At 46.6% G+C, this 17084-nt stretch overlaps 1 protein-coding gene across 5 annotated transcripts in view; it reads right to left on the bottom strand.

Moving 5' to 3' along the window:
- The window catches only part of PTPRU (protein tyrosine phosphatase receptor type U), a 1238801-nt gene that overhangs the window by 103696 nt on the left and 1118021 nt on the right, over positions 1-17084 (bottom strand). For all 5 annotated transcript variants that reach the window (XM_069623015.1, XM_069623016.1, XM_069623017.1 and 2 more), the window contains 3 exons: positions 11310-11459; positions 10452-10625; positions 3580-3720 (listed from right to left, as the gene is read on the bottom strand). In XM_069623015.1, the coding sequence (XP_069479116.1) occupies positions 3580-3720; positions 10452-10625; positions 11310-11459 (465 nt within the window). The remainder of the gene's footprint in view (positions 1-3579; positions 3721-10451; positions 10626-11309; positions 11460-17084) is intronic.

Here is a 17084-nt window from a genome sequence, read left to right as displayed (position 1 = left end):
TTTTGTGCTAGAACTGCCAGCTCATGAATACACGGAACTCTACGGATCCCTTATCACATAAAAGCAAATTAAATATAATTTCATACCTCCCATATAGCGGCTACAATATATAATATCATGAAGGGTAGTCTCTATTTTCCCGTGAGATATACACATTTCAATTCATCTTGTCAGATCTTGATCCAACAGAAGACTTTAGGTTTTAGCGTTGAACTGTTTCAGTCGGCCCAGCAAACACAAACCATTCTTTGGATGGGCAGTTCTGTGCTAATATGTTTGCCTGGGATGGCTCCCACTGTAGTGGGGATGCTTGGGTCCAGCTTAGGAAGGCTGTCCACATAGTTACATGGCCAACCATGTGGATGTTCTAAGGAGGGCTATGCCTGGCTGCTGTCTGCAAGAAAAGCTGGTCAGCACCTCCCACTACACTGGCTCCTTTACATTCTTCCCCATGGAGGGAGGGGAACAGACGAAGACAGAGATTCCTTGCGAGCAAGCATCTCCCATGCCGTGGTTGAAGGAATGTCCAACATGTTATCTGGGCTACCTGAAAGCAAATCTATCAAGTTGTCTTGCTGCCACAGCATAGTAACATGGGATGAAGGCTAAGTAGGGAATGCTCAGGATTGGTATGGAACCCTACCAATCCATGATCCGGATTTGTTCATACATTGCTGGAACCACCAACCCTTTGTAACCTATTGGGAAATAGCTAGGCCTCCAATGCCAGGGGCACAGTGAAGACTTAGTTCTACCTTTTTGCTGACAAAGGGTTTTTATTTTTTTGCAAGGGGTGGATTCTGTCACCTTCCTGGCTTCTCTCCTTGGTCAGTGCACACTTTTCTGTGGCTGCCATGTGGTCAGGTCTTGCAGCTCCTCCGCTGCCAAGCATTCACCCAGTCGGTAGTCATCCACACTGTTGGGGGGGCACTTTCCCCTCCTCAGGGTTTATAGAGCTGACAGTTTCAGAATAGTACAGGATTATAAATGGCCAGTTTCAGTAGGGTGTGAGTGTGTTTGTGCATTACTCGTTTAGCCTTAACTCGAGTTTCCCTGTTGCATTTCAGAACGTCCCCATTTCAGGATGGGGAGTGAAGGCCAGGATATTTGGTGGTGTGCATGTCTCCTCCAGCTTGGCAGTACAGAAGTTTGGAGCTCACATTCTATTACTTAATTTCATCGGCTGCCAGACCAACCAGATCCAAGCAAGTCTCTTTGTGTACAGCAAGTTGGGCCTTTGGTGCAGACTAAGGGCCTCATCACGAGTTGGGCGGTAACACCGCCGCTATTAGCACCAGCGTTAATAGCCCTACCGCCAAAAACCCCAGCGCTAATAGCGCGGGATCATGGGTTTGGCGGAACGGGTATTGCCCATTCCCCACTGAGCCCATTCGGGAATTCCCCATTCCCCATTGGGTTCAATGGGGAAGTTTCGCGCGGAGATATCCGCCGCCGGTAATAGCGTGAATTTTCAGCGGATTTCCCCCCAGCTCAGAGCTGGGGAGAAATCTGCTGACGCCCTGATTTGGTGGACCCTTAAATCCGGCGGTAATAGCGCTACTGCCAGATTTTAGGGTTACAGCCAAACTCGTGATGAGGCCCTAAGTCTATTTTCTGCAATTTCATGATCTCTCTGCCACCATTGGGACAGGTTCCAGTAGACCAGCGGGAGTAGTGTGCAGAGTAAAAGGGCAGTGGCATGAGTGTAATAAGGTAGACTACAGTCTGGATGAGTTGATGGGAGACTTGACTATTGTGCCTCGAAGTGCAGGGCATGCTTGGGAAATGTTCTGCCCTACCTGGGCATGGTTCACCATGACTCTACCCTAATGTGAGCTCGACAGTCTCTCGCGGTGTCAGTCTTGTCAGACCGAACGTATGACTCTGTGATCCCTCGGATGTCCAGATGCTGTGCTAACCCCTACCCAGGTGAATGAGGCCCTTAGATTGGAAAAATAACCTGTGGCGAGAGAGAACAAGAGTGGAGATTAGGATCTTAGTGGCATGAAAGTAGAGGAACGTATGTGCCTTGCAAATATTAAATAGTCGGTGACGTGAGGTATGGAAGGTGTCATAAATGTACTCAGAAAAAAAGAAAAGAAAGGAATCGATGATTACGCCTAGATTGCATGCAAATGAAGAGAAAGAAAAGGAGGGGGAAGTAGATGGAAGGAGACGGTAGAGAAGGGAGGAGGGGGCGGAGGCAGGAAAGAAAGGGATCCCAGTTTTCGATGCATTGAGGTGGAGAAAGTGAGTGTGTATCCAAGACTGTATAGCGAGAAGGCAGGCAAACACTGTGGCATGGAGAGAATCAGAAAAAGCTGATAACGAAACAAACCTCTCAGAATGAGCAGCATAAGTGTGACGATAAACCGAGTGAGGAAAGAATAGAAGGGAGAGGAGAGGTGTAGAGGGAGAAATGAAGGGGACCAAGAACTGATCCTTGAGGGACACCTTGTAGAAGAAGAGGAAAGGAGGAAGGGGTTTTTCCAGCGCAGGAGGTAGAAAAGGAACACTCAGAGAAATAGGATGTTGACCGGAAAATGAAGGAAAAAGGAAAAAGCCCCCCAACAGAAAAAGAATCAATGGGCTGCCAAACCTAAAGATGAGGAGATCTCTTCCTTCTGGGAAAGCACTCTGCAGTGAAGATATTACACTCTGTGGGATGGACCTGTGGTGCGTTTCCATGAACCTCATGGTGTCTCCACTGAGAGAAGCCATTCGTTCTGCACCGAGTAACGGAGCCCACATCTTCTATCCCTTGATCAGTGAGTACAGTCTTTTTAGCGATCCTGGTCCCATATCAACAAGGTTCCATTCAATGAGGCTGTCTATGAATGAACCCCTCTTCCTCATCTGGGTGCCTGGATCAGTGGACTAATGCATCCACTGCAGGGCTCTGTGTTTTACCTCAGAGGTTTGAATCCCGGAAGGTCTACCCTCTCTTTTCATCTTCAGAGGTTGATAAACGGAGTCTTTTGAGTTGGGCAACAATAAGCATTTGTAATCTGTCAGCCTTGGCAAGCAAGAGGCCCCCTGTAGTTGAATTTGTGCTTTACAAATATCTCTATTTTCAAGCAATGTACCATAGGCAGACCACTGTCCTCATCGACTAAAAATTTGCAGAAAATTGCCCGGCGCAGAGGTGGCTGTGATTTTTCCATCCTCGACGCTTGTCGGTAGTACACTCTATCTCAAACCAGTCCTCACCTCAACAACTCGCTCTCCACTAGGGCATCAGGAGCGGGCTCTTTTAACCCTGAAACTCCCTCCTTCAACCACATTATGCACAGCTAACAAAAAGAGACAAGCTTGACCGAGTTTGAAGGCACTTACACATGTCAATAAGAAATACATTGTACATGTCTCTCTTCTATATGAGGGTGTGTATTCTGACAATACACCAGACCTAGGCACACTTCGTCATAGGTCACCCGTCAGCACAACCTTGCTGGGGTTCATTTCTACATACACACTCCCCCCTTTTCAAAGTCTGTACCTGTGCTCCCTTTCAACAAGATCAGAGACCACAGACTATACGCAAGGCTATTGGCCAGCCCCTTTCCACTGGATACGTACCCAGGCCGAGTTGGACTGGTTGAGCTGGTTCAGCATGACGATGGTGGTGCAGCCATAGTCGTAGACCAGCCTCCAGAAGTCTGTGGTGGTGTTCTGCAGGGGATGGAGTGTAACGATGAAGGTGGAACTCTTGGTGTAACTCTGTGGGGAGAAGGCATAACAAAACATTGTGAAAACAAGGAACAGATATTGAAAGACAGCTTTCCTGAGCACGTGACAATGTGCAGGCGCTGCTAGATGAGTGTTTTGAATGAAAACAAAATGTCATTTTGACAGACAAGTTGTAATGTCATTGGGTGTCTTTTGGACCGCTGGGTCTGCTATTGGAGGTCTCAATTAGGGTTTTCAGAGCTGCTGAAGCGGTCCCTAAGAGAGATTATAATTGAATTAACTGACTTTATTGGAGAATCTGTGAGTCATTCGGCAAACAGCCTGTATTAAAAGCTATGGGGCCAGTTCACAAAGATTGGCATTTGCGCCTGGAAAGAGAGGTAGATGCAAATTGGATCGGCAATCCCATGCAACATGTGAGTACACTTGTGTACACGTGTGTCATACACAGCTCTCTGATGTCACACTTTCCACACCACATGCAAATGGACCAGATTCACAAAATAATGTAGGAAACCCATGTACAAATTATTGGCAGCAAAAGAAACAGTAAAGCTGGGAACATATACATGTTTCTGTATTGTTACCTGAAAGTGGGGGCACACTTTGGGCACAGTGATTCACCTTCATGCAAACCTAAGTTTGTTCCTTTGCCACCCTACCAAATGTGATCAGGGTTGGACAGATGGACAAGGTGTGTAGTGGTGTTTGGGAGTGTGTCTGTGTATGTGTGTCCAATGGTCCAGGCACACCTATCCCTCCCATTATGTCTTAGATATGTATGTCTGTTTTCATTGCGGATTGTTGCAAATGGCCTTGTTCACAATTTTGAAAATCAGGCGCAATTTATGCAAATGCATTTCGTGCATTTTCTTCAAGCCACAATTGCATTGTCAGCATCAACAATGTTTGGTTTATTGTTCTCTATGAGTTCAATAAGGATGGCTGTGGGTGAGACTCCCAGGAGTGGGTGGAGGAAGATGACTGACTTTCCATTAAGTAGCATGGGATCAGAGAAGATCGATTTGGCAGGTCTATACTGAACTTGCTAAGGTCTTTAAGGATTTCAGTCTCTCTCAATGAAAGGCTATAGGACCATTAAATATAGCAGGAAACTTTGATAACACAAAAGGCGGTTTTAAAACTCATGGCTCTATACATCAAATTTCATTTCAGTAAACAACTAATGCACAGCCTCCTTTCTGGAGGGCACAGCACCACAAAGGGTTCATTAATTTTGCACCCACCGGAGTTATGCCAACACTTATGAGGGAACTTTCAGAATGACGTCATTCTAAAATGCTTTCTTACTGACAGGGGGCGGCCATCTTGGCATAGTAATGCAGTAGATAGCGGCAAGAGGCACATTGATAGTCCTACATATTGCTTTCATCATGAATAATATCATTTAGTGCAAGGAAAATATGAAAACGAGTGATGAACCTAGTGCCCGTCTCACCATGCTCCCACCTAGCTCATATCTCACCGTCCTGCCTAAGTTCCGTCATCTCACTCGGTTTCGGTCATGGACAAACGGATTTCTGAGAACTTCACTCCTTCCTATACCCATCCCTTCTATTCATCCTCTCCCAAAGTACTTTAAAATGCCCTGCATTCAGTATTGAGCACTACTATACTGTACTACTAATATACTATAATATACAGCTGGTAAGATAGCTCAGCGGGTTGAGCACTCGCTGCAGCGATCTGACCGTGATCTGTAAGTTGCCGGTTCGAATCCCAGGCAAGGTCAACTCAGCCTTTCATCCTTCCGAGGTCGATAAATGAGTACCAATTTTGGTTGGGTGATATTGTATGTAGATATGTGCTATGTCAAGCACTTTGGATTAAGGCACTATATAAATAACACATCATTGTAATTACTAAGAAACCCATATGCATACCAATCATTCATGCACATTTCAAAGCATGGCCGTATTTAAGTCGCTATTGAACTCTATAGGCCACGTAGAGGGTAGCTGAGATTTCCATTAAAGCCAATGGGACTCAAGACACTGCTGTGAGGGGGAAGGCTACAGCACCACTGTGGCTGGATGCGGTGACACGTCCATTAAAATCTGCAGGATCGTTGAGGTTGTATTCGAGTTTTTATTAATATCTTTGGAGCTATTCGGAATGGCTCTGAATGACACCTAAAACAAGCAGCAGAATATAGGTTTTATATTTCGTGTAGGCATGGGATATGCATGTTCTATAACAGCTTTATCTCACCATAAGATGGCAACAGCTAGGAAATGGTTCACGTTTGTGTGAATATGTTGGCAGCAGATGGCAAATACCTATTCTTTGACTGTAAGAGAATCAAAACTGGAGGCTTTGCCAACGCTTGTTTTAAAGGCAATTCAGAGCAAGGGACATTTGCAAGAATATACATATATGGCTTATACATTAAGGAGGTATCGCCGCACATTTTAACCACGAAAAAAGGCAAAATTCGATTAGAAAAAAAGGTGTCTTGTGCCATGTTTTTTTTTTCTCTCGCTAGTTCAACGTAGAACTCCCATCCTAAGCACCCAATCCTGTTTTTTCCAAACCTTCCTCTCCGAAGTTCGAGAGAAGGGTCATGTTCAGCTTCCATATTTCTTCGTCAACACCCCTTGCTTTCCCGCTTTAAAAAAGGCGTTGCTCTTTAGATACTCTGACCCCATTTTACGCACCCATCTTGCCGTATTTGCATCACAATTTCGGCAATATTTAAAACTATGGACCATGCTAATCTGTTCCTATCACTCTTTTGGGCATGCGCCATCTTGTCTTTCAGCGCAGGCATTCTTGTTTAGCTGGATCCTACTTGCACCCTGATGCTGAAGACTCGCCAGTCTTCTTTTACTTTCTACCATTCACCAATGGCTTTGGAATCTCATCCCAGTGACATCTTGGTCAGCATCTCCTTTTGTCCAGTTGAAACAACCAAACCAGTGCTTCAGCAGTTTCTTCTGTCCACCCTGGTCCTCCACCTGCTTCACCACATCTCCTCTTCCACCAAAGCTGCAATCTGGCCTTGTCTGTGGCTCTGCTCTGTATTGTCACCACCCTGCAACACCTGCCATTATAGGCCACGGAGAAAAAATTGCTGTTTAGACAAACTGCTGAATACTTTTTTTCCAACAAGATTTCGGCCATGCAAATCTTGCATCTCTGGGCCTGCCTCAGAGCTCTTTACACGCATTAACAGAACCTTTCAGTGAAAGAAAGGAGGTTCCAGCGTGGGGAGTCTCCAGAAAAAGTGAACAGGAGGAGAGGCAAGACGAGGAGGGTGGGAGAAAAGAAGGAGAGGCCAGACAAGGAGGGTGGGAGGAAAGAAGGAGAGGCCAGACAAGGAGGGTGGGAGGAAAGAAGGGGGTGCGAGGAAAGAAAGTGAGGCCAGACGAGGAGGGTGGGAGGACAGAAGGTGAGGCCAGACGAGGAGGGTGGGAAGAAAAGAGGTGAGGCCAGACGAGGAGGGTGGGAGAAAAGAAGGGCGTGGGAGGAAAGAAGGTGAGGCCAGACGAGGAGGATGGGAGGAAAAGAGGTGAGGCCAGACGAGGAGAGTGGGAGAAAAGAAGGGCTTGCGAGGAAAGAAGGTGAGGCCAGACGAGGATGGTGGGAGGACAGAAGGTGAGGTCAGACGAGGAGAGTGGGAGAAAAGAAGGAGAGGCCAGACAAGGAGGCTGGGAGGAAAGAAGGGGGTGCGAGGAAAGAAGGTGAGGGCAGACGAGAATGGTGGGAGGAAAGAAGGTGAGGCCAGACGAGGAGGGTGGGAGGAAAAGAGGTGAGGCCAGACGAGGAGGGTGGGAGAAAAGAAGGGCGTGCGAGGAAAGAAGGTGAGGCCAGACGAGGAGGGTGGTAGGACAGAGGTGAGGTCAGACGAGGAGGGTGGGAGGACAGAATGTGAGGTCAGACGAGGAGGGTGCGAGGAAAGAAGGTGAGGCCAGACCAGGAGGGTGGGAGGAAAGAAGTTGATGCCAGACGAGGAGGGTGGGAGGAAAGAAGGGCGTGGGAGAATAAAAGGTGAGCCCAGACGAGGAAGGTTGGAGGAAAGAAGGCAAGGTCAAACGAGGAGGGTGAGGCCAGATGATGAGGGTGGGAGGAAAGAAGGTGAGGCCAGACGAGGAGGGTGGGAGGAATGAAGGCGAGGCCAGACGAGGCGGGTGGGAGGAAAGAAGGTGAGGCCAGACGAAGAGGGTGGGAGGAAAGAAGGTGAGGCCAGACGAGAAGGGTGGGAGGAAAGAGGAGGTGCGAGGAAAGAAGGTGAGGCCAGACGAGAAGGGTGGGAGGAAAGAAGGTGAGGCCAGACGAGGAGGGTGGGAGGAAAGGAGGTGAGGCCAGACGAGGAGGTTGGGAGAAAAGAAGGGCGTGCGAGGAAAGAAGGTGAGACCAGACGAGGAGGATGGGAGGACAAAAGGTGAGGTCAGACGAGGAGGGTGGGAGGACAGTATGTGAGGTCAGACGAGGGGGGTGGGAGGAAAGAAGGTGAGGCCAGACGAGGAGATTGGGAGGAAAGAAAGTGAGGCCAGACGAGGAGGGTGGGAGGAAAGAAGGTGAGGCCAGACGAGGAGGGTGGGAGGAAAGAAGGGGGTGGGAGAATAGAAGGTGAGGCCAGACGAGGAAGGTGGGAGGAAAGAAGGTGAGGTCAAACGAGGTGGGTGAGGCCAGATGATGAGGGTGGGAGGAAAGAAGGTAAGGCCAAACGTGGAGGGTGGGAGGAATGAAGGTGAGGCCAGACGAGGCGGGTGGGAGGAAAGAAGGTGAGGCCAGACCAGGAGGGTGGGAGGAAAGAAGGGGGTGGGAGAAAAGAAGGTGAGGCCAGACCAGGAGGGTGGGACGAAGGAAGTTGACGCCAGACGAGGAGGGTGGGGGGAAAGAAGGGGGTGGGAGAATAGAAGGTGAGGCCAGACAAGGAGGGTGGGAGGAAAGAAGGTGAGGCCAGGCGAGGAGGGTGGGAGGAAAAAAGGTGAGGCCAGGCGAGGAGGGTGGGAGGAAACAAGGTGAGGCCAGATGAGGAAGGTGAGGCCAAACAAGGAGGGTGGGGCAAGAGAAGTTGAGGCCAGAGGAGGAAGGTGGGAGGAAAGAAGGATGTCCAGGCAAGCGGATACGGAAGAGCCAGGAATGGTAATGGTTACCAGAGTGGGAGGGGAATGTGGAGGGGAGGATGGAAGGGGTTACTCCGCTTTGAATGAGCAGCGAGTTGAGAGGAGCGAGGGGGTGGGAACAGGACCAATGTGGGACGAGCAATGTCATGGCAGCGATGCAACTGCTGCAGTAAGGAAGCCATATATGGAGTTGATGATCATGAGGTGTTCTGCATTCTAATGAGTACCTAAACAATGTACACCTTTGGACGTCAAAGACGCATAGCAGATGTCACGAAGATCTTTTGTGTGTTTGGGGCTGCTGGGGGCGATAGACAAACTAAAGCACACATCGCCATTGAGACTGATCCCATTAAAACTATTCCTGGATGAGGCTGACTGGGAGTGAGGCACGATTCTAGTCTTTGGGAACATTTAAAATGAGATCCCATTGAAGTGAGGTGGGCCACTGCGGTTATAGTGCTGACCTCGAAGAGACAAGTGGCACAGGAAAGATTCGCTTACCACCTTTACCCCTGCACCCCCCCCCCCCCGTTCACTGGAAGCCAGAGCATTGTGTCATTGTGTCATTAAAATGTACAAAGCACTAAATTAAAAAAATCAGTGCACAGTGCCCTTGCTCAGCAGAACAGGTTGCTATTAATGTTATGCTAGTATGATTTGTATATTTAATTAAACATGAAGTGGAAACTTGATTTCTAGACAGAGAAAGAATGATTGATTGCATATTGTGTGATATGAAGGGACGCGTCGAAACAGATGACGATCCGTTTATGTGCAGTTAAGTTAAACTAAATCATTGTATTTGTATAGTTGTTTGTATTTATTGCAAGTACGAATTTTGATAATTGTCAGATCTGAAAAGTTTGATTGAACGGTAACACACTAAATAACATAAAATACAAAATAACAATGATGTCATTGTTCACAGGAACATTAAATTGTGTCGGCCTCCTGGTTATGCCCCTGTTCTCACCAGGTAGGTTAACATTCATTAAGACAAAATGAACAGGGTCAAAGAGACCGGAAGCACACACTCATATCTTGAATGAAACCATTTCCACTATATATAGTTCTATTTTAGAGTCCCACGCACACTCCTTATACGTCTCTCTGTCCCATTTTTCCGACAGAGCCCGCAGGAAGCTCCCACCTTTACTTATCCCGTCCTGATGAAGGCCCACACAAGAACAGCTACAAATTCAGCTCTTTAAGGCCGAAACACAGTTGTGTTCAGTGTTCACCTCACACTGGTTTTATGTTGTTGCATTTAAGCACTATGTACTGTTTGTTGACAATGTGTTACTCATGCAATCCTTCGAGGTTCCCAGGGTGTGTATTTGTCATTTAACTAAAGGATCCAAGACAATGACTTTGGATTTGCACTAATTGTATCTTTTGTTGATTTTGTATGTATACATATTGAGCATTCTGCTGCGATGTACAGTAAAACCTCTGAATAACCAGCACATACTGTGGAAATTGTTTCATCCAAGATATGAGTGTGTGCTTCAGGTCTCTTTGACCCTGTCCATTCTGTCTTATTGACTGTTCACAGAAACACATCAATTTTGCCTGGGTCTAGGCATAGCTTAATGATGAATATAGCCTGGCCACTGAGCCCCTCCCCTACATGAGCAGCAGGCAGAATGCGCGTAGAATACTCACGTCGGTTAGTGCAGCATTGATGTAATTGTTGCTGTCGCCGTCCATGGAGATGAGGAAGGGTAAGCAGCGGTCAGGGGGGAGCACGTCCATGCTGCGGTTCTTTTCCCGGTTCCTGGGCAGCAGGGCGATGCTGCACTCCTCCACATCCAGCTGGGCCGTCACCGAGTTCAACGTCTGCAACATGGACAAGGCACTGATGACGTGCATAGCGCGCCTTTCATCATCAGCCTGGCCTTCTGGCACAGGTGCATCACCCTGCCCCGCAAATGCAAGATCTCAGTTGCAAGTCGCTTTCGTCAGGTCCCCTTAAGCAGCTTTCCCGTGAACCCACCCAAATGGATTGAGAGCTTCGTCATGCGCCTGTACCCCAGAGATCTTAATTCAACTGGGCACTCACCTTACAATCAAACTCCATTATTGTAAACGAGCTCAGCATGGTGAATCAGAACGCTTGTCATTGGCATCTCGCCCTAACCCATACTCAAGGGGCATCAGAACACGTGATGGGGCTCTAGGATTAAGTGAGTGGCTGGGCGAACTGGGCCTCTGAGCTCTAATCCCAGCTTCCCCACTTGTCCAAAATATGTGATGCTAGGCAGATCCCAAGAAACAAGCTTTTCTAGTAATGGGCCTTATAGAATAAAGTGACCACTTACGTGTATTACACAGAACAGCAGTCAGGCGCTATCTGCATATCCTTACCAACCTCCACCTGATATGAACTGGTGGTCAAGGAGAAGCATCTTCTCATTGGTTGTTTCAACAGGATGAACCACCCAGGGCATAGCCAGCCTCCATATAAAGAAATAACCCTGCACGGATGCATGGACCTCCCCTGCCCCATGCCTGCACCCTCACCTGGAACTCCTCTCGGAGCTGGGAAGAGTTGCTCTGAGGGTCGACCTTCAGCATCTCCTTGTAGGCCATCATGAGCTCGCTCACTGGCACGCTGGTGTCCCCGCACAGGCAGGCCTCCAGGATGGCATCATGGATGAATATGTACTGCTCCTGTGGGAGGAAGCACGGGAATCATGAAGTTCACAGACACACAGTGAGTAAAGTCAACATATCTTGTGGCGCCCATTGTCCCCCCATTCATTAAGAATGTTTTCTTTTTTCTTTTCTCAGGGTGCTGGTAGGAGTTGATCAGCATTGACGCTGGTAGCTCGCTGCTGAAGGTTACCAGCTACCATCATGGCCCTGTCCCCAGCTATCTGGGTGCTCTCTCCAGTGCATGCACACGGTCCAAGGCAATCATCTCATGCGTAAACACACCCAGGCTAGGGCAGATTTAGCCCCGTGACTGGGTACCATTCGCATATCACATGAGAACATGTGCTCATGCCTGAACATGGTGGCAAGCTGTTATGTCTTGCAGAAACCATGGCAAGAATTTGACTTTGTGTATTATTAATAATATCAGAAATGTTAGGAGTTTTGTCCTATGTAAACGAACTGCATGAAACCAGGTCATGAATACCCCATGCTGCAAGTTAGGGCAACACCAGTGCCCTCCCTACTCTGAGCATTCTGTGTGCCAGATGATCGAAGTGAGATCAAGGCAGACATTTTCATCTTTCAATAAATTGACTTTGTACAATATAGAAAGATTAGGATTAAAATAATCTGGCATCCAGTTGAACGTTCATAGTGCTACATGAGGGTAGTAGCAGCATGGAGGAAAAGGGAGAGAGGAAGCAAGATCGGCAGGGTCGTGGGTAGTAGAGGTATGGAGGAAAAGGGAGAGAGGAAGGGGGAACTGCAGGGTCATGGCACTAGAGGTATGGAGCAAAAGGGAGAGAGGAAGGAGGATATGCAGGGTCGTGGGTAGTAGAGATATGGAGGAAAAGGGAGAGAGGAAGGAGGATCTGCAGGTTCGTGGGTAGAAGAGGTATGGAGGAAACGGGAGAGAGGAAGGAGGATCTGCAAGGTCGTGGGTAGAAGAGGTATGGAGGAAAAGGGAGAGAGGAAGGAGGATCGGCAGGGTCGCCGGCAGTACAGGTATGGAGGAAAAGGGAGAGAGGAATAAGGATCTGCAGGGTCATGGGTAGTAGAGGTATGGAGGAAAAGGGAGAGAGGAAGAAGAATCTGCAGGGTCACGGGTAGTAGAGGTATGGAGGAAAAGGGAGAGATCCGCAGGGACGCGGGTAGTACAGGCATGGAGGAAAAGGGAGAGAGGAAGGAGGATCCGCAGGGTCAGGAATTAAAATGACCAAGAAAACCTGTGTGGAAAAAACCATCTCAGTCTACATGGGCTTTACAACCTGCAGACGCACAAATCAACCAGGATATCCTGCACAAGAAAAAACACTCTTCTGGCAAACAAAGTGATACTACGTTAAATGTTATGATCTGAATAAACAAACAACTTCGGAAACACATTCTGGGGTGAAGAAGGCTAATGGGGAGGGTGTGACATCTACCATTTTGGATTGATCTACCCCCTTGCACAAGCTCACGCATCGAGCAAGACTACTGAAGCTTGGCACTGGCACACGCGCAAAATTGCACAATATTATCACTAGGCCAAAGCTTGCGTTGGTGCTAATAATATGCCAAAGTGCACTTCTCGTGGTGCAATGGATATCTAATGTGTCCCAGTGTTTTTAAAAATACGGCAAACTTTAACCCAGTGCTAATACCGTGCAGCTTTACACTGGCACTGGTGCAAAGTTTCTGTAATCTGTCCAAAGAAGTCCTTCTTCTGGGACAGATATGCAAGGACTTGTAAAATGAATTTTAAAAGAGGAAGCACATTGTATCCCTGCATTCTACTCCAGTTACTTGTGTAATAGCTGCCTTCATTACTGGTCAACTGAGATGGCAGGAATAAAGAGGTAGCCAGAGGACATCGCTCTATAGCAGGACAGGACATAAGGATCCAGGCACTGAAAGTCTTTCTGCATCTGCGGGCTATTGAGGCATTGGCGGTGCACAAGGATTGTAGTTGGTTCTTGCAGCCTCCAACGTTAGCAGAACGTAGATCAGAAGGAACGCAAGGGTGAGATCAGCAGCACCCGAAGCACCACTGGGTTTGAGTGTGGAGATTAATTTGGACACGAAGGCATGCCAGAAGAAATTGACAAATTGAGAGCAGGATGGAAACCATGGACAGGATGGAAACTATGGACACTGCTTTGAAAACTAAGGGCCTGATTCATGGAATTCTTCGCACGGTTCAAAGTGACTTTGCACTGCTGTAAAGTGACTATGCACTGCCGACACATAGCCTGATTCATGGAACTGTGTGCAAAGTGTATTCTTGCCATGCAAAGTCAATGCAAAACCATTTTTGCAGTACACAACGACTTTGCATGGACTTTGCACTGCAGAAATATACACTCTGCATAGTTCCATGAATCAGGGTTTGTGTCAGCAGTGCAAAGTCCTATTTCAACAGTCCAAAGTCACTTTGAACCGTGCAAGGAATTCCATGCATCAGGCCCTAAAATCATAAATGTAACTTAAAGGGGAGGTTAAAGATAGTCATCCCACATTTGTCAAAACTAAATGTAATAGAACGCGTAGAAGCCCAAAGGATAACGCACATGACTGATTCACAAACACTGATATAGCCAAGGATTTACTGGGGCACTGCACAGGAATTTTCCCGGCATTCACCATATACCAGCCAGTGTCATGGTAAACATAGTTTACAAATGACACACCACAATTTGCGCCAGTGTAAGCCTGAGTTTATTGTTAGTGTAAGTAGTGTCCATTGGCGACACGTGTTTCGGGCCGTTGGCCTTTTTCTCAGCCGGACATATATTACAAGTTGGTGATTACTGTCCGTCTCTCTCCATATTTCTTAAGTGAACCAATGAATGGGTGCATTCCCCGAACCTCGTCATTAAAGTTCTGTTCTCACTAATGAATTCAGTCCCCTAACGCATATGACTGATTCACAAGTACTGATATAGGCAAGGACTTATTGGGGCACTGTCCAGGTATTTTCCCGGCATTCACCATATACCAGCCAGTTTCCTGGTAAACATATTTGGCCGTCAACTGATAGGAAAGTGGATAAAATGCCTTATCGGTTTGAGCAAATCTCCACGATTCCACTACATGTGCACAGCCTGCTGTCTTCGGCCCCCTCCCTCAGCATTCCGGGCTCTGGACATCTTTTTTTTAATTAAACTAGTTTGCATGTGGAAGCACACACACCCACCCACACACGTTTGGAGAAGGACACATGGTAAACAAGTGATCAACGTTGCAAAAATTGAGCTAAATGAAAATGACAGAATGTACTAGCAAAAGGGATTGTTTCCTCGGTGGTGTTTGTGAACACTTTGGAGCCAATCCCGTAGGGCGGCACCAACAACTTGACAGGCCATATCGTGAAAGGACCAATGCGTGTGACAACATAGTACATAGGAGCTAGCATGAAAAATAAATGTACAAGGCATCTATGGAAGAAGCGTGATGAAACAGGCCAGGGTGTCACCAAACGAGGAGGTGAATTGCCAGAAAAACAATGCGTCTCACAAGCTTTCAGTGAAAGGATTGTTGCTACCACGAAAGAATGACAAGGAGTGGCCATCAGAGAAAATAAATGACACAACAAGCCACACCAAACAGCAGCGGCAAGAACTGCAGTAACAGTGAACGGGGGAAATACTTTCTTATTCACTTCAAGTAAGTGGCACAGGAAATGTGCCAGCACAGAAACAAATGGAACAGAGAAAGTGATGCATGGCAACACGCCCAAGGAAAGCTCAGGCCTAGCACATACCAATTGGCATTCAACTCAACTTCAGAAAATCAAGTTCAAATTATTTTCTAGAACTTTGAAAGCGTGGCTCTGGCTTAAAAGATTTATTGGGTGAATATCCAATAATCCTTCTGAAGGTGCATGGCAGAAAAATGGAACGCTAAAGGATCTCAAAAGAGAGCAGGTAGAAGTTTGTATTATATCATTAAGTGCCAGTAGTGGTTTCTGACCAAGATCACTTAAAGTAATGACATCAAAATCACAGTCAAAGCTGATAACCAGTCAACTACAGGGAGCATTACCGTCTATGAAGTGATGCCAAAAACACGTGACTTGGAGTAGATCTTGGACAAAATAAAAGGAGTCCTATCTCAGAACCTGGCATGGGCAACAATATTCTGATAATTGCAAGCGGAACGAAAAGCAAAATTAGCAAACTGATCGGTCATGAACGGGAAGATCAAGAGAAGGGAAAAGTGGCCCCTCTTGTAAAACATGCCGTGCAAACAAAACTTAGCAAAGGTCCATTCTTCAAAGAGGTGGTGACTATATGTAGCACTGCAGGGTTCTGGGTGATTCCATCAAATCTATGTTGTTGTTTGTTCAAGTTCTTTTTTTTTTCTCTAACTCAAATTGGCTGCAAATATATGCAGAAGGAGACCCCCTGCCATATATATTTGTGGTCAATTTAGTTTTAAAAAACTGTAACCAAATTGGATTCGACCAACTGTACTGCACAGTAATCTGCTATTCCCTCACTCCAGAACCACCCTGTATGGATAGTCCATCATACAGTATGCAAAGTCTACAACCGGCTATCATTTTACTCCCCATTGAACATGTCACACAGTTTACAAATGCTCAGGCAGTACTGAGGACCAAGAGCGACCGTAATCCTTTTATAGTTAGTTGGACTGCACCCCTTGCCATGAATATAGAAGTTGCAGGGAATGACAATGAAGTCCCAGAAATGATCAGTAGGGTTCATTTGAACTCCGAGGTCTGAACCTCGAGCATTGGAAGGGATTGCGATGTCATGTAAGTGCAGGAATGGAATCTTGAACTGGAAGATTACGGGAATGTTTAACAAGAGGGACACTGTCCATATGAGAAAGCTATTGAAACTACTCAATAATATGGCATACACATTCCAATTTAGTCTTCAAGTTGTCCTCGAAGGTACGCAAAATCCAAAACACAAAGACCATGAATGTTACCCTGATGAGGAATGCTGGGAAATGAAAAAAGGCTGTTGAAAAACAGGTACTAGTATAAGCAAAGTCATTCAAAAGTCTGGTAGCCAATAAAAAAAAGGACTGGGAGAGAAATAAATGGGGAAGAATTCCTGGCGGTAACAGAAGGAAAGGACATGGAAAGGTTTAGGGAATGTTCTCAAAAAGTACAGATAATCTTATTTAGACTAATGTAAGGAAGGCAGGGTATCACAAGTATGACACTGACAAATTGGATACACTTTGTAAAACATTTATTGAAAATGCTGGCATCAGAGAAACTCATAATATGCCCTATAGCTAAGATTGGAGTAGTCTCGACCATCAAACGATAAACAAAACAGTCCTAGTGGAGTCAGTCAAATCAAAATGGCTTATGCTAACAAAACCTAATGCCTGCCCCATCTCTTGTAGAAAAAGTGTAAAAAGGAGAAATGTATGCAAAGAAAAAGTCAGTGTTCAAAAGAAAAAAGGTAGTTCAACCAGCTCTCCTCCTCACGTTACACCACATGGAGTAAGGCTGTCCCTGTAGGCAGGATGACACACTTTGGCTCGGTTTCTAACCCTCTAAGCGGTTCCAAACCATGGATTGAGGCCAGCCTGGAATTGTACGTTAAAGTCTTTTTTTTTACTTTCCAAAATTGTATTTTCAACGTAAAGTTCACAGTGGTCCCCCTCTGC

Source organism: Ambystoma mexicanum, chromosome 11 (assembly GCF_040938575.1).
Source record: "Ambystoma mexicanum isolate Mex_15411 chromosome 11, UKY_AmexF1_1, whole genome shotgun sequence".
NCBI lineage: Eukaryota > Metazoa > Chordata > Amphibia > Caudata > Ambystomatidae > Ambystoma > Ambystoma mexicanum.
This window is presented reverse-complemented; position numbering and strand designations above follow the sequence as displayed.